The following is an 18,744-nucleotide window of genomic DNA, read 5'->3' on the forward strand; positions in this document are numbered from 1 at the left end:
ATTGAAGCAGGGCAGAGCAGGATTTCTTTCTACTCTTAAGCTTCTCACAGCACAAAGCTTTAGGTCTCACTTTATTCAGGGTAAAGCAAGTCTCTCTTAGGGCTCCAAAATGCCTTTAATTAGTGAGTTACCCCTCTTTTGCTCTATTGAGAGAACTGTTTGGTGATTTCTAAGATCAGCACACACAAATTACTTTAAAAAAAACCAACCCTAATTACTGAGTAGAGATGATATTTCTGGTAAGGAATGACTAGTATCACATTTTATTAAGATAATTAACAAAATCAGCTGGTCAAAGTACTGTACAGATATTTTACATTTAATTTCAGAAGAAGAAAACCAGCTAGATCAAAAAAACTTAAGTTTAAAAAAGTGTCTGGGAAGGCCAACAAGAACATGAAACAATGAGGTGTATATTCAACAAATACAGAAAGGAAACAGCTCTTTTGTAGTAACCGAGCTCACAGTATGTGAATGGTGGAATGTAGGAAAAAAAAATTACTAAATAGCATTTTACTGTAGTGCAGCCAGTGATGAAATACTGTAGACAAAACTTCATTAAACAATTCTGAATCAAGTTTGACTTGTTTATTGAACTTCTTAAAAAATCAGAATCAAAAGCCTTTTGAAAAAGGCCTTGCATCATTTTCCTGTGTTGGGCCAGTTCGTTCTTAAATTAAGTAGAATCTCAACATCTTGTGGAGCTAGTTTATAAATCCCAAGTTCATTCAATGCTGCAGTGGCGGTAGGTTCTTCTGTAGTTGACTGTAGCACATCCTTCAAAAGGAGGGCGGATCCAACATTTAAATTCAAGACAATACAGGCTTCTTTGACACTATTTTTAAGAGGAGAAGCAAACAAAACCAAACTTATTTACATTGTTACAAAGCAATTTGATTTTGAGACAGTACGCACCCCTCACTAGCAGCTTAATGATCTTTTTAAAAAATATATTATTTTCTCCCCAATTACATGTAAAAACAATTTTTAACATTTCTTTTTTAAGTTCTGAGTTCCAAATTCTATCCCTCCCTGAAAAGTAAGCAATATGACATAGGTTATACATATGCTATCATGTAAAACATTTCCATATTAGTAATTTTGTGCAAGAAGACTTAAAAAAATTAAAGTGAAAAATAATATGCTTCAGTCTGTATTTAGAAACCTTTTATATGAATTGCTATAGGTTTTAGCCCTTTTAAAACTACATAAAAATATTTCTAATCTCTCAAAATGGAATATTGTATGTTTTGTTTTTGTTTTTTGGTGAAGCAACAGGGGTTAAATGACTTGCCCAAGATTACACAGCTGGTACATGCAAAGTGTCTGAGGCTGGATTTGAACTCAGGTTCTCCAGACTCCAAGGCCACAGCTTTATCCACTGCGCCACCTACCTGCCCCGTATGTTTTTATTTTTAATAGCTCATCTATTCCTACTGTATATATTTCCCTTGCTATCAGTTAAGATCTCATGCATATATAAATGTAGATTTAGGATATGAGGAAGGAGAAAAATTAAGAAGCAGAGAGAAAAAAAAGACTGAAGTGAAAGTTGGTAGGGCAGTATTGACTAGCTGTCTTTTATTGTACTATCTAACAGAAGAAGTTCTTTAAAAAAAAAAAGCCTGCCACTCTGTATTTAGATTTAGCTTTTAAAAGGACATTCAATTTAAAAAACAATCCTGAAAGCACTTGCATCAATTCTGCTTCATATAAAAAAATGTGGCAGAATAATAAAGAACTGAGAAGGCAAGCTGAAACCAGAGGTCTGAGTCAGCTCTTAACCTTGAAGTATCCCAGGCAACTCCAAAGCCTGATTGGAAAAAAAAAAGTTGCTAAACTATGTTAGTGGGAAGGAGTTTCTCTGTACCAATGAATTCTGAAGTCTAGACCTCAGGATGCAATGATAACCAAGATTACTATCAGGTTTAAGTAGGTGATGAGTAAACTTCAGGTCTGGCCTAACCTTCAATATGAAATGTTTTACATTTTGCCATTTTAATTCTACATTTATAGGCATTTCACAGAACTGAGTTTGCTTTCCATGTTGTGGGAAGTGAACTTTGAAAATCACTGCAAATGTGTGAGCTATTATTTTTATACTTTATCATATAGCATCATGCAAAATTTAAATACTAAATAAAATGTTAGATAAAAGTCAAGTTTTATGTGTTAAGTTCCTTGAAAACAGGGACCAGTCTTGTACTTCTTTAGTGTCTCCCATAGTGCTAAACATAATACCAAACACAGTAAGTACCTAAAGAGCTGCTGTGAAGAAATCATTTTTAAAAATCTTAAAGGAATTACATTAAATGGATTACATTATTATCATCACACCTACTGAATTTAATTGATATGCCTATACCTTTTTTCACTATACATGAGAAAGTCTACCTCTATCAGCCTTAAATCTTTTTTTAAAAAAAGGAATCAACCTAATCCAAGAACTTGTTATAGAAACACTTGTTGAAAGATAACAAATCTGCAATTTGCTTACTGCTTGAAATAGTTTTCTGGTCTCTTGCAATAGTGGGAAAACAATGGGAAAAGATTCCGAGTCATGTCAAACTGAAGTTGAGCTGCTCCTCCTTCATTGAAGTAATTTGCAAGAATTATCTGTGAGAATAATGAACAATTTATCCCATGTTAAGAGATTCTTTCACAGGTATAGCCCAAGGCCAACTAGGCAATCTACTTACTTCTTGATAGATGTATACATCCAGCTTTTCTACAAGCATCTGCCAGAAAATTTTAAATAAGGAGTAACAAAGCTGCTGTTCCAGTTGAAGTAGGTGATCTCTTAAAGAAAGCAACAATGGACAAGCTGAACTTGACAGGGACATTACTGCTTGCTCTGACTGAGAGGGCAAGGACAACCACCTGAAAGAACCAAAACCGCAGTCCATTGCTGAAAAATCTATATAGCAAAAGTTATTTTACATTTTTTTTAAAAAGCTGTTAACAAATTTCAAAATTTACTCAAACTATATGAGCATTACTTTGAATTTTTTAAAAAAGCACAAGCCTTGGTTATCAGTTGAATAAAATTACAATAGCACAAATCCTAAAAAAAACACCTTAAGATTTTATGCCGCACTGATACTGGTTATTATGAATCAGCTACTTGGTTAACAGACCAATATTTAAAGTACATGTTCAGTTTCTATACTGATTTCCAAACTGAAACAACAGGAATAGTGACATTTTCATATCTGAAAGAATATTTTAAAGGTTCAAACTGTTTAATAATTGATTTTAAATACAGTAAAAATCTCAGTTTGAGGTTAGCCTCCTGGCACCCTCAAGCATTCTTAGCGGTGAATTAAAAACCCAGAAAAGGATGGGAGAAAAGAGCTTTTACAGCAGACAAGAAAATTTTTCAGCAGCAACAAAAACAGCTTTAAGGGGTCCAGAGATATAAAAAAGGCTGTGACTGATCGGGTCACTGAAAAGAATTAAAGAAACCGTTGGCTTGACTGGTGATTATGTCTATAAATGATCATGCTTTTCAGCCAAAAATCAAGAAGTCCGAAAGAAGCAACAAAACACAGAAAAGACGAGAAGCAAAAGCTTCTGATTGAGGGAAGACAGTAGAAGGGGCAGCAGTCAGGGAGGCAGGACCTGAAAGAAGGCAAAGGCAACCGATGTTGTGACAAGAGAGAACAGAGAAAGAAGCCTAAGAGAGGCTGAAAGTTCTGACTGACTGCTGCTACAAGCTCCTCGGGGCAGACACATAGCAGTTTAGTTCATTCAGCCCTATCAGCCCACTGATATGGTTCAATAATTGATCATTACTGAATCATTAAGAAAGTAACTTATATTGTATGAAGAGGTTAAAATGGTAAGAAATATAAACTATATTTTAGAAAGATTTAATTGGAAAATTTCAAATAAATGGGATTAGAATATAAATAAAAAGCTATTAAGCCTCTGCTATCCAGGACAGCTCATTCTCTAATAATTCTGGATACTGATTATAAACAGACTTTATTACAAAAAACTTAATTCTGATTTAGACTAAAAGGATACCTACAAATGAGGATACAGAAAACTCACCTTTCTTTTGTGTACAATTTTGCTGCATCTTTGATATCTCTGAAGACATGGTCTACTTGGCGAGTCAACATGTCAAGTTTCAAGCGCTCCAAGAGGTTAATCATATCATCAAAGACTGAGCTCTCCATAGAGGCTAGTTGCCCTAACTGCAATTTACTGAGAGCCTTACTCTCTGCAAGAACTTCCAACGCAGCCTGCTGAAGTTGCAGGAAGAACTAAAAGCAAAAAAAGAAAGGTTTATATATTCTAACACAGTGCTACGTATATTTATCCACTACTATTGTAAGGATTTTTTTTTCCATAAAGAATTGCGTAGTGGAAGCTGTATGGGAAGTTACAGGATATAACCAAAAATGTCACTGACTTTTACAATGGTATTATAAGTACAGTTGTTTTTTCTTTAAACTGCTCCAATGGAGAACATCTGATAACTGAAATGTCTGATAGTTTCTTTTCATCCTGTCACCTTATTCTCTTACATGTGACTATAAAAGAAAGGAGTAAAACAGAGTATGACCTTTCTCTGAGCTGCTGAGTTTTCCCTAAGGTAATTCTTTTGGTTTACAAGTCTCTCCTGAGGAAATATACTTTCTGCCTTTCACTGAAGAGGTTAAGGGGGCCTATGAGTATAAAATGCTGAATCTGTCAACCACAGTGGGGTATACCTTTGGCTTTGCTTTGTTATAAGGAAAGTCTGGGGTGAGGGATTGGGGAAAAGGTCTATCCAGAAATGACTGGGATTTTGTAAAAACAAGAGGCACCAATAAAACTTTTCTTATTTTTTTTTATATGCTTCAAAGGTGTCAAATATTAAAAGAAAGGTTCAAAAATTTGCAGCACCTTTTGTGGTAGCAAAGAACAAAGTAAAGGTCCATCAATTGGGAACAGCTAAAAAACTTACGGGATGAAGTGAACGTAACGACCTATTACTGCATTGTAACAAATGATGAGTGTGAAGAATTCAGAAAAGCAACAGGAAGACATAAGCAGAATCAAATTCACAGAACCAGAAAAACAATATATGCAAAGAATACAATATACGTAGACAGAAACCCCTCTCCAAAAAAAATTTCTGTAATTATTATAGTGAACCAAGCTTGGCCCAAAAAGAGATGAGAAAACACATGTCCTTCCCTCTTAATGGGTCCAGAATACTGCACACACTGTCAGATTCAGCTGATGTGTGGTTAAGTTTTGCTTCTTTCTGCTTCTTCTTTGTTCTTTATTCCAAAGGAAGACTCACTGGCTAGGGGAGTAATATAGTTGGAAAGGAAGGTGATATGAAAATAAGTGGAAACAAAAAAGCCTCATCTTTTGGAAAGTCAAAAAATAAAATGCCATATATGAAATTAACATTTTCTTTAAGCTAAGTAAAATTTGAATAATCCAGAATATGTATGTATGTGTGTATGTGTGTGTATGGGTGCACAGATACATATACACATACATACAAACATACATACATATATATATATTACTAGTCAGGAAGTGTCCATATAATTTTATCTTTTTTTTTTTCAATTAAAGTTCAGGACAGCACTAAGTGGTAAACATACCATCATAAACCTTTTTAAGTGAATCAGGTATTTTGCTGGCCTCAAGGTAATAATAAATTCATTTTTATATAGTACTGGGTAAACTGTAAAGCATTTTCTCATAACTCTGTGAATTAGATAGCAATGTCACATATGTCACCCTAATAAGCTGCAAATAACTTTGGTTTTATGAAATTCTTTGGCTGTAATTGAATAAAACACGAATTATGATAGGACTTGGGTTTTTTAGATGTTTAACAATAAAACTCTCAGGCATCTAAAATACAAATGCAGACTAAAAACTTTCATATTCTATTATAGGAGTAGAAGAGGGTGTGTGTGTGTGTGTGTGTGTGTGTGTGTGTGTGTGTGTGTGTGTGTGTGTGTATGTGCGTGTGATGCCTAGAAACAAGCAGACACCCAGAATAAGTGGTATAGTATGAGAATATTTTAATAAAAGCTAAAAAAAATTGCAACACATTAAAGGATAAACATAACGTAAGGGCAGTACTCCTCAAACCACGATGGCCATACAGCATTTGAAACATACTTACTGATAAAACCTTACAATGGTTTAGGAGCTACCCCAAAGATAAACAAAGAATGAGGAGATTTTAAAGGAATATTAAGGAAATTAAGCTTATCTTCACAGTGAAAAATATTCACACGAAAGAAGTGTTTTTTAACAAATGATTTTATATTTGAGAGGGCAATAGTACTAAATATCTAAGTTCTTTTGTACATCCCCTACTCACACTTGGAAGAAAGCCAGAGTGCTGAGAAAACGGTCTGGGAAACAGGGATGTAAGGAAATGACTTTGGCTTTCATATTAGAAGTAGTCTGGAATTTCCCAAGATGTAAATAAATCCTAATTAGGTCAAAAAGGCTCTTACTTTCCATCCTACAAATCAACAAGAGAGAATGAGGGTGAAAGAAATGGGAAGAAGTGCCAAAAGGGATCATGAGATCACACATTAAGAGCTAGATAGGACCTAAGAGCCACACAACCCACTTAGATTAGAAATGAAGATGTAGTGAAATACAGGCTAGTACTGAAAACAAATGAGAAGACTCAAGTAGAGCTGACTTTGGGAGCAAAAACCCCTACTCTGAAATGCTGAGAGAATAAAAAAGGCAATGAATATCAAGGGAAGCTAAGAAAGAACAAGCCCAGTTTTACTTATATTTCCACCAAAGACCAATATTAACATTTAAAATTTAACTCTGTAAAAGGGAAAAATGTAAAATCCCATATCTGGATTAAAAAAACCAAAGGCATAAGTATAGAATGGGGGAACACAATGTTAAAATAGTTTTTCGGACTTGAAAACAAGATGAGTCAAGTATGACATGGAAGCCAAAAACGGTAACAGGACCTTGGGCTACAGAAGCAGCAAGGTGTCCAGAAGAAGGGAAGTTACAGATGTGATCATTTCATTAAAAAAAAAAAAGATTTTGCACAATAAAAGGTAATTCCCAAAATGAAAAGAAATACACTAGAAAATAATCTTCATGGTAAATATATGTGATAAAAATCTGACAACTATAACGCCACTGTAGATTTAGAGGAGTGTAACCAAGATGGTGAGGGGATACAAACACCTAATGCTAAAGTGAGGACTGGCTGAAAGGAAAAGATGGTTAGCCAATATAAGAGAATATTCTTTAAGGGGACATGATAGTTGTCTTTAAGTTTTGAAGAGCTGTTAGGTAAAAAGCCCTCTCCCCCTTTTTTAAATAAGTTTTGAAGAGCTGTTAGGTAAAAAGCCCTCTCCTCCTTTTTTAAATATTACTCTAAATTGGTGGTAGTTGCAGAAAAACTTTGGGTTCCTCATATTGCAAGACATTGGCAGTTTTTGATAAAGCCCTGAGTCCATTTTCTGAAAAGCAAAGAGAAACTTCCTATTGACTTGAAACTGTCTAAAACTAGAATATACAGTGAGTCAAGTTAACAGATATTTATGGATGACATCATGTTTTTTATTATTATGGTACTATGTGCCAGGCACAGTACTGGGAATACAACTATAAAGAGAAAGCCAGTCCCTGCCCAAAAGAAGCTTACATTCTAATAAGCAAAGGCAATATATAAAAGGGAGATGAAAAGCAGGAGTGAAAGAGAGAGAAGGAAAAGGTACCCATAAAGGGACATGGCAGAGAATGTCCAGAAAATCAGGAATAGAATCCAGAGAAGAATAAAGACATGATTGGCCTGGGCATTTTTCTTAAAATGGAGGGTCAAGGATAAAATGATCAATCAGAAAAAAGGGCAGTAGGAATACAGTGTACTTTGAGGCTAAGAAGGCTGCTGGGACATAGTAGAACAAAAGTAGAAAGAGTCTTGGAATGAGATCTTTAAGTGAAGGTTAGAAGGTCACCTTTCAAACATACACAGTAGACAGGATTCCTATCAAGTGTAGGTCCCTTCCAGTTTTGAATCTATATGAAAAACGTCAATTCTCCAATGGAAAAAATGGTCAAAGAATAGGCTGTTTTTGACAGAGGAAACAAATTGTTAAAAATCAGTTGAAAACGTCTTTAAATTATCTAATACTCAAAGAAATGCAAATTTAAAAAAACTTCCAAGTTTTCTGAAAAAGAAGCACTTGAATACATTATTGATGGGAATGTATCTGAGGATGTCTTTTGGGAAGCTATCTGGCAATATATGATATGAGATATAACGTGGATCCACCAGCACAAATTGTTGTCATTGGTGTTCTGCATCTTTCTTTCTTTTTTTTTCCTGCATCTTTATTTCATCAGTATAGGACACTACAGTTATTAGTGTGGAAAGTCCCTGACCAATGCAGACCAACTCTTCTGTAAAGCTGAGAACTTTGGGGAGACGCTGCACTCTTCAGCTGTATTTGTTCCCTTTACCTAATTTCTGTGATTTCAAAACAACATGAAATGAATTCAAAGGTTTTGGTTTTTTTTATGGGGAAAAAAAAAAGAAAAGAAAAAGAGACTATTGGACTATTGGAGAACCTTCTGGGAGCTCTGGAGAGTAAGTGGCTGAATCTGATCCCAGAGCTTCCTGACTCCACAGGCAGCCTTTTTTCTTCCTCTCATTAATATTTCAGCTGTTTTATCTGTAGTAACTAAAAACTGGAAACCAGCCTATGTTTCAATGACTCTTGTGGAGAATGGCTGAACAAACTGTGGCATATCAACACCATGACATATTACCACATCATAAAAAATGACATATGAAGATTACAAATTAAGAAATATTTATAAAAAGTCACGCAAGGCAATGAATACAGGAGAAGAAAAACTCGCTGAATTTCTACAGGATAATTTTATTACGTAGTCTGCAGACCATACACATATTCACACACACACAGAGTAGCAGCAAAACTAAATACATAGATGGAAAAGAATCCGTAAGGAGATATAGCAAATAAAAATATAATATATCTTAATTTTATGGCCTTATTTGGAATTTCATTCTATATTGTTTCTCACACACACACACAAAAGCAGCAGCAAAACCAAATACACAGATGGAAAAGAAATTGGAAGGAAATATAGCAAATAAAAATACAATGTATCTTAATTTTATGTCCTTTTTTGGAATTTCATTCTGTATTATTTGCTGTTAACTATTATCAGAAAAAAAATTTTACATGGAAAGGATAGGTTATTCACAGAAAGATCAGTCATTGTGTTGACCTTAATAATTTATAAACTAAAAAGATCACAAATAATTTGTCCTTGCTATTCCCGAGTAACTTTTTAAAGTTATTTAAAAACCACAATAATATGACATTTTTCTTGAAGTGAGCCATTAAGTTAAACATAACGATCATATAAATCTCTGTCAAAACAGCTGGTATTAACAAGTTCAAAACATCTACCAAGTTATAGCCAAAGAACTGAAGCAGTGACTCCTGGTGATTCTAACGCTATTTTTTAATATAAAAAATTATTTTAAAGTTAAGGTAATCAAACTCCTGTATATTTCCTTTGGGAACAAAGTGGAAAGAAAAACTCTCCCTAAAGACGATGTTTGTGCCATCAGCTATAAATGTACTGGTGGAATGGTTGCCTCTCTTGTTTTCCAAAGATTCAATTAATTAGAATACCCCAGGATTACTTACCACATTTGAGGTTCCAAGTTGAGAAAATCCTATACCTTCATCATATAGTCTCAAATTTATCATGTTAGTATACCTCATATATTTAAACTTTTGAAAGAATCAAATAATTTAGAATAACGTTTACTTAAAATAACTGAATTATTTAATAGAAAAAAACATCCACTTACAACATTGTCGGCCCAGTCTGCTAGAACTGTTGCAATGTAGTTGACAGCATTAAGAATTGCACAGTATCGAAAGGCAAGGGAAGCTCTGGTCTCTTCTTTCATAACCTGAGTTAATCGTATCCTGAAATCATCAACTAAATCTTTCTGTAACTCCAGGAACTGAAGCCTTCTAGAAGCCGTAGGAAGATTCTTATACCTGTCTGCACAGAAAGTAAAAAAGACATTAGAGCTTTGATGTTCCCAAATTGGGTTTTTTCAGTGTTCTTTTCATGTCATTTGTTTTCTAAAAACACAGGAAATTATTAAATTGGCTACAACACACAATTATGGACCCTTTTTTTGTGAACTGTTTCTGCCAGGAGATAAGTAAGGAAACTTAAGAGAGAATGATGGGCAGTGCCAGGGCAGCTGGGACAGAGGTGGAGGACCTAAGAGAGCATCTGGAGAAGAGATGGATGAAGACTGTGGTGACACACAGACATACTCCATAAATATTACGAAGAACGATTCTCACTATTATACCAATTAAAAAAGAATCACCTCTTCCTCTATTTTTGATAACTTTACAGTCAAGAGTATACCAATCAACCAATTACCAGGTATTTACTGGAGAGACTTCTAAACACTGTGTTTCATGGAATTTCTACTCACTTCCTGCTATCTGGAACAGTACAGCAGTCTTCTCCATATACATATAAATTCCTAAGGTCTCTTTTGAATTATTAAACAATTTCAGAAATAGAAAACTGGGCCACAACTTGCCAAAATCCAAGTTTTGAATTTGATGGCTCTGTATTACAGTGTGGTCTTCATTTTAACTGAAGCTAGATTTTCCAATTACTTGGAAATACACATTTGAGCAGTCAAATCTCAAAACACAGTTACCTGTTATAACCAGCAGCAGGGTCATAAAAGTCTCTGCACAATCTGGAACTTTCATTTCATCAACATCAGTGATATCCTTATACTGTGAGACCCAGGCAGCTTCTGATGAAAGCATCGAGTCCATCTTCTGAAGAGCAACTGAAATGCATTCAAAGTTGTGTCACTTCAAGTGTTTATACTACTCATCTTCAAACTCAAGTTTTTCAGGAAGGATCATGATTTTTTAAAAAATAAAACAAGAAACAAAAACTCTGAAACTGAACACCCACCATTATTCATTGTCTATGCTATATCACACCTCCTTATTTTAACATCAAAATACTCATTCCTAATAAAAGTGTCCTAAAATAATTACATATTTAATTGACTTAAATGCAATTACTGAAGATTCTTCTGACATTGTAAATACTATAGGTCAAAGAGTCAAAGAATCATAGATTTAAAACTAAGAAAGACATTAGAGACCATCAAATCCAACCCTGTTATTTCACAGGTGAGAAAACTGGGGCAGGCAGAAAGTTAAATGACTTGCCCAAGGTCACATAGGTAATTAAGTGTCTGAGGCAGGATCTGAACTCAGTTCTTGCCGACACCAAGTCCATATCCACTACTTACAGTGACTTTTCTTATATCATTCTCAGAATCACAGAATTTCAGAGTTAGAATAGATTTCAGGGATCATAATATTTTCTGTACCATGGACCCTTTTGGCAGCCTGGTGAAGCCTATGACCCCTTTCTCAAAATAACAATTTTAAAGACATAAAATAGGTTTACAAAGAAAATCAATTCTATAAAATATAATTATCGAAAATTTTTTTTTAAATTTTATAGAGACCAAGTTAAGAATCCCTGATCTAATTCAATTAACCCTTGCATCTGACAGATGAGGATATTTGTCTGCTCCTCAGTAAAAATATAAACTGTGCAATGGTTGGAAGTAGTAAGATTTCCCAGGAGGAAAAGGAAAGGAAGTGATTCAAATGGTAAACCCCAGACCAAAAATAATTTATTTCAGTCACGTAGGTCTTACATTAAAGAGTGGAATGTCCTATATTAAGGAAGATTCTAAGGTAAGAGCCCTTTATCGTTAGACAGTAGAGTTAAGAGTTCTTCTGAATCAGGTGGGAGAGGGTACTATCCTAGAAAAGGTGACAACTTCTCAGAAGACTTCGGCTGGTTGTGTACAAGGACCTGGCATTTCCTATTTCTGTTCCTGTAGCTTCTGGGTCAACAAAATCACCCATCTTAAATTTCTGCCTCCTCTTTCTCCTTTTGTACTTCAGCCTATAAGTTTGTTTTTCTCCACCTTGCTCTCATGGCAAGAAGAAAATGAACGAGATGGCACTAAAACTGAGAACTCGTGATCTTTCCCTCTAATCCTGCCTCTCTTCCAAACTCCCTTTTCTATATTAAGAATACTACTGTATTCCTACTCAACTACATTTGTAACCCCAGGCATCTTAAATGCTTCCCTCTCTCTCTCATCTCCCTTCTCTGTTTCCAAATAGTTGTCAAATTCTGTCAGTTTTGCTTCCACGGCATCTCTCATACACCTTGCCTTCACTGCCATGGCTACTATGTTAGTACGCACAAGCTACCATCATCTCTCATCTGCACTATTAGAATGGTCTTCTAATTGGTCTCCCTGCTTCTGATTTCTCTAGGCCAGGGCAAAAGCACAAAAACAGTAAACCATACATGTACACACCTTGTCTCCCTCCCAAGCCTAATAACAATATAGCTTCTTACATTTTCTTTCCATGGTTAACCATCTTTGAAAGCAGGTCTCCTCTGAGAGAATATGCATACAACTAGGAAAGGCGCTGGGATATCCATGAACACTTTGCAGCTCCCTTTCAAACAGAAGTACTTCATCCACCAAGTGACAAAAGAGATTGTCATCATACAAAAGACAAGGAATATCAGCAGCTAATTTCTCAAGAACCAGCATCATAAGAGCACGAGAAAATTCTAGCTAGAAGAAACAGAAGCACATATATGGAAATAACATGTTAGTATTATATAACACACACCTAGCTTTAAAGTGGACACTTTGATAATGATTTTCTTACCCTTGCATTTACAGAAGAGCCTACTTTATCTAATATTGGTTGAATTTTCTCATCTAGAAACGTAGCATGGTTTCCAATCCACATAAGCACCTGAGTCAGGTACCATTCAGGCTGAAAAAGAAAACAAAACAAAAATGTGTTATAAAATCATGATTAAAATTAACCCTACAAAATACATTTCTTTAATTGCATAACACAGCATCATAATTAATCTCATTGAGGCCAATTAAAAATCCTTCTATCTGAAAGAGTAGTATTTTTGTCCTGTATTTTGTACTTATCTAGAATTTGGCATTAAAGTGTTTAAATATACATCAAACTAATTCTAATATCCACAGCTTAAAAAATGGTACTAAAAGCTAGTAACATACTTTAAAAAAAATACATAGAGTACAAGGAAAAAAAATGATTAAGACAATTAGCCTGTAAAATGTGAAAATTTGGATTGGTTACTTTAAAAAAGATGATTTTTATGTTTTTTTCCTTTTAAAGGAGAAATTAAATAATTTCTCAAAATTGCTTAAAGAGAAATTATCAGCCAGTCTGTGTTATAAGCCTTTGTCCCTTTAATATCAGAGGTCAATGCCTAAAATCAAATGCAATTAATTAATTTTTCCACAGAACTCTCTCCAGATTGGAGTTACATTAACTATATACAATGAGGTTTTGATAATTAATAAAAGAACCATTTTGAATTCTGATGGTCTTTTTCCACCAAATTTCACTCTTTCCCCAAGAACCTAGAATATGTGTTTCTGAGAATTATTCATGACATTATTTCTGGTTGACAGGGGCAAACAATTTTGGAGCAAAGAGTTGGTGGACAGAATACTGGTTTTGGAAGGGCTGAGCTTGATAAAAAGCTTGACACAAGTCTAAAAGCCCCTTTCCGTCCCTCCACATCTTCAACTCCACTGACTTGCCATCTTCTAGATGTCCCTCTGTTCTGCCCTGCTCTGTTTCTCTTTTCTCCTCCAAAAAAGAAGTTTCAACAAAAACAAAAGTAAGCTGTTTTTTTAAAAATTGGTATATCTCCCATGCTCATTAAATCCTTATTTTCATATTATAGAAATGTAAACTATATTTTAACTATTGAACATACAATTCATTGAACAATACGGTTTTTAATAACATTATTATTACTCTATGAAAACAAGTGTATGCAAGATTGTTTCCCATTTCTTTGGGATGAAAAAAGCCCGAGTAGGAATGCAGTGTGAACAGAAGGAATTCCTAAACAAAAAGTTACCCAGTGGGCAATAAATGGAAAGTTCCTCAGCTGACAGTAATCTCTACCCCAAAGCCCTTCCCTATCTTCCATTTTTCTATCCTCTCCTTGTACTGACCTACCCTTTTCAGGCTCAACCTCTACACAAACTCCATTGCTCTGCATCTTCCTGCTTTCTCCTTCTCCCCTCTTTCCAAACTTAGAACTCAAACACAAAAATGTATGTGGATTCCGTTATAAAAACTGACATAATAAAAACATGCTTGCATTCTTGTTTCGAGAAAGGTAGTTAAGTAGAAGGCACAGTAAAAGCACTCAGTTGGAGCTTGTTGAAGTGCACAAAATCATGTTACATTGTGTTAATGTGTTAAGGTGTGATGTAAACGGCCCAATTTATGCACATCACTAGCCCCACAAATGCACTTTTTAAGGTAGGCTTGGATTTCTAGAGAACAAAACCTAAAGCATGTTAACTCCAAAGGTTTCTGAATGGAGTCATATTTTCATTTAAAACAGCTAGAGAATACATACAAATAATATTTGATGCAAACAAAAATCTCATATAAAAGATGACAACTTCACACCTTGCTTATAACATTAGTTTGTCGATTCCCACTGAAGTGATACCTGAACCTCTTCTGGAGGGGAGTCAGCATAATCTGAATGGGAAGGATGACCAGGGGTGAAGCTGGAAGAGAATATTTTTCTGGAAGTTGTTTTGGTTCAGTCAGTAATTCATCTCTGAGATGATTAAGTCAAGGTAAAAGTCCCAGAAGTCATACATTTGCAAATCATAAGTTTATAAAAAAAAATGTTCAGCATTGGAACATAACATGTACATTTTAACCATTTTTACTTAGAGATTCTACTACTAGTATGCTTATATGCCCCCAAGGAGGCCACTGATAAGAAGAAAGTCCCCATATACACCAAAATACTTATAGCAGCCCTTTTTGTGGTAGAAAAGAACTGAAAACAATACAGATGTCCCACTGATTAGGGAACAGTCAAACTGCGGTTGTGAATGTAAAGATATATTACTGTGTTTTAAGAAATGACAAATACGATGACTACAGAGAAGCAAAAGATCTACATGAACTAATGTAAAATTAATTAAGAGCCCAAAAAACCCAATATATACAATGACTTCAATAATATAAATGGAAACAATCGCAGAACACTCAAATATGAATGATGCAAGATTACAAAGAACAAGCATATCTTCGAAGAAGATATGAGAGGACACCATATCTTACCCCCTTGTAGAGGCAAGATGTCCACAGGCATAGTACCCTGCACATATTTTCAAGCTTTTTTGTTTTTGTTTTGTTTGTTGAGGCAGTTGGGGTTAAGTGACTTGCCCAGGGTCACACAACTGGTAAGTTTCAAGTATCTGAGGCCAGATTTGAACTCAGGTCCTCCTGATTCCAAGGCCAGAGCTCTATCTACTACACCACCTAGCTGCCCCTTTCAGGCTTTTTTGAAAGACTGATCAGTTTTCCTAATTTTTTCCCCTCTCTTTTCTTTTTTTAGTTAAAAATATTTTTTATTTGGAATGGCTCTCTGGGAGGGAGACAGAGAAATATTGGGGGAATTTTGGTGATATAAAAATGACATCAACAAAAATTTATTTTATAAAACAAACACAAAAATGTAACATTTATTGAACTTTTAAAAAATTAACACTGAAATAAGTGAAATTATTCAACTCTAACATTCATAGCCAACTCAAGCAGTAGCCTAGTATCCTGAAAATACAAAAGAAAAAAGAATAGTTTCCATTAATCTGGGTAAATCCTCTATAGAGGATTTATGGTATACTATGATTAAGAGTTACAACAGCATGAAATATGGAGGTACTACAATTCATCAGTGAATGACCACCATTGCATGGCAAAGTCAAACCTGCACTACCAGCTTGATCACTATTCTTCCCTCAAACCTTAACAGTCTCATATTCTGAATCTAAAAGTTTTGGGAATCGCAATGTTCTCCAAACGCTCAGATCTGCTTCCAGCCCAGTTCCTGCACCCATCTTTGAGGGGAATAATCATTGTAGAGAAGGCGCTCAGCTTCCTCACCAGCAGAAGCAGCAACTGTTGACTCTCTGCCTCCAAAAGGTAGATAAGCTGGAGGCAGCTACGTAGCGCAATGGACAGAGCACCAGCCCTAAAGTCAGGAGGACCTGAGTTCAAATCTGGGCTCAGATACATGATACCCACTAGCTGTGTGACACTGGCCAAGTCACTTAACCCCAACTGCCCTGCCAAAAAAAAAAAGGTAGATAAGCAAAAGAGTCCTAGGAATGGTAGCATTTATCACCTAGACAATCAGTCTTTCTTTTCATCCAGCCTTCACAGCCATCATTGTGGGAAGCAACTCCATGGGGAAAGGACCAGTCATCACCACCAACTGCCACCCCACTGGGCAGGCAAACCAGACTAGCTGAAGTAGCAAGATACCCTGAGAGAGAGAGGCATGAGGCAGTCTGTGCCAGATAAGTCAAACCATCACCACCAACTTGACCATCATCTCCTTTCAAACCCTGATGGAGACAACTCAGGACCCTGAACCTAAGAGCCCTGGGGACAGCAATGCTTCCAGCTGAGAAGAATGAATTGATCCTGTATCATTTTCTTATTGATCCTATTTACAATTAATTGCTTGTGTCTTGTAACTGCTTAAGTCATGGTTCTCTATCTCTGAACTTGGTTCAGAATTTATCTGGTCCTTAATGGGTTAAGTTTAAAAATCCAGCTCTCCTACTAAGCACTGATTTGTTCTTTTTTTTTTTTTTGACATTGCTCTATTCTTGTCTCAGGGAATTTAACTGACCTTGGGGAATGCTTGCGAATACAAGGGAGCCAGGACTAATATCTTTATACCATCAAGCTATCCTTCAAGGATGTCTGGTTTACCATCTTGCACCTGAACTCTCAGGGGATTATTGCTAGCCCCCACTACCAAACTTCTAGCCAATCATGCTGTTCTCTGCACCTTAACTCTATAATCAATCATGATGCCCTCAATCCTGTGATGTCATCTACTCTGTTCTGTACTCCCTAAAATCTATATAAGGTAAACTGTCCTTTTGCTCAGGCAAGCCATTGACCCATTTATTGACAGGCAGCACGACCCTGCTAATAAATGTTATCTTGCTTAGAGAACTGCCTATTTATCTTTTTGTTAAATTTCACTTGAAACATAGCCCAATGTCTATCGCCATTACACTGAGAAGCAATTTCCATGGAAACATAGCCTGGCAACTGTTCCTGCAGGTTTAGCTGCGCTAAAGTTATAGCTACTGAAGACTTAGAACTGGTCACCAAAGTCTTTGGCACTGTCAAATGGTCCCAGATCAGAAACTCATTTGAATTTTTTTCAGAGGAAATGACATTAACATCTGCTTTCCTGCTGCAATCTAAGGACCATGGGACCTTTCCATCTGATTTACAGGTAAAACCTTCCATACCTCTCCACAATTAGAATATGAGATCCTTGAGAGTAAGACAGGGACTGGCCTACTTTTCTATTTGCATCCCCAGTGCTTTGACAAAGTAAAAGCTTAATACATGCTTTTTTCATTGGTTTTTTTCATTCACAGATAATGCAAAGCATCACCATCAATACTGATAAGGATGTTGATAATGACGATAGGGTCCAACTGTTATAGTGCTTTTCCCAACAAACACTACTTACAAGCTAAGTACTACAGGTATTATTATTCTCATTTTACAGATGAGGAAACTGGGGCTTGAAATTAAATTTTTTTTACACTAGAGACCTCTACTTCCTTTCCTCTCACTTTCTTCTTAGCTCTCTACAGTTTGGCTATCAATCTCATCAGCTGCCCAAAACTGCTCTCCCCAAAGTTGCCAATGATCTCTTAACTGCCAAATCTAATGGCCATTTCTCAATCCTCATTCTCCTTCTTCTTCTTTTTTTTTTTAAAGGCAATTGGGGTTAAGTGACTTGCCCAGAGTCACACTGCTAGTGAACGTTATGTGTCCGAGGCTGGACTTGAACTCAGATCCTCCTGACTCCAGGGCTGGTGCTCTATCCACTGTGCCACCTAGCTGCCCCAAATCCTCATTCTTCTTGACCTCTCTGCAGCCTCTGATACTGCTCACAACCTTCTTTTTGATACTCTCTCCTCTCTAGGTTTTTGAGATACTACTCGCTCCTGGTACTCCTCTTGATCCTTCTGGATCTTCATCCAGATCAGATCTGCTACTTGTGGTTGTCCCACAGAGCTCTAACCTTACCCCTCTTTTCTTCTCCCTAGGGATGTCAATGGCTTACATGGATTCAATTATTCTCTCTATGCTGATGATTCTCAAATTGCTTATCCAGCAAATCCTGTTGACCTCCACTCTTGCATCTCCAAATGCCTATCAGACATTTCAAATTGGATATCCTACAGACATCTTAAACTCATCATGTTCAAAACTGAACTCATTCTCCACCTCTCCCCCCAATCCTATCCATTTCCAAACTTCCTGTTACTGTGGAAGGTACCCCAGGCTCAAAACCTAGGGTGTCACCTTGACCTCTCACTCACCCATCACAGCCAACTCAGTTGCCAAGGCCTCTCAATTCACCTTTTAACATCCCTTGCATATGCTCCCTTTTACCCTCTGACACTGCTACTACTTGGCTGTAGGACTTTATCACCTCAGGCCTGGACTACTG

General features: G+C 36.0%; 1 protein-coding gene across 2 annotated transcripts in view; it reads right to left on the minus strand.

Annotated features, from left to right (window-relative positions):
* Positions 1–573: 573 nt before the first annotated feature.
* Positions 574–18,744, minus strand: part of RINT1 (RAD50 interactor 1) — a 29,365-nt gene continuing 11,194 nt past the window's right edge. For both annotated transcript variants that reach the window (XM_020984555.2, XM_020984556.2), the window contains exons 6-14: positions 14,637–14,793; positions 12,825–12,935; positions 12,502–12,727; positions 10,751–10,888; positions 9,866–10,065; positions 4,057–4,271; positions 2,700–2,880; positions 2,498–2,616; positions 574–835 (exon numbers count right to left, since the gene is read on the minus strand). In XM_020984555.2, the coding sequence (XP_020840214.1) occupies positions 643–835; positions 2,498–2,616; positions 2,700–2,880; positions 4,057–4,271; positions 9,866–10,065; positions 10,751–10,888; positions 12,502–12,727; positions 12,825–12,935; positions 14,637–14,793 (1,540 nt within the window). In that variant the 3' untranslated portion in view covers positions 574–642. The remainder of the gene's footprint in view (positions 836–2,497; positions 2,617–2,699; positions 2,881–4,056; positions 4,272–9,865; positions 10,066–10,750; positions 10,889–12,501; positions 12,728–12,824; positions 12,936–14,636; positions 14,794–18,744) is intronic.

Source organism: Phascolarctos cinereus, unplaced genomic scaffold, assembly GCF_003287225.1.
Source record: "Phascolarctos cinereus isolate Bilbo 61053 unplaced genomic scaffold, phaCin_HiC Scaffold_1;HRSCAF=81, whole genome shotgun sequence".
Taxonomy (NCBI): Eukaryota; Metazoa; Chordata; class Mammalia; order Diprotodontia; family Phascolarctidae; genus Phascolarctos; species Phascolarctos cinereus.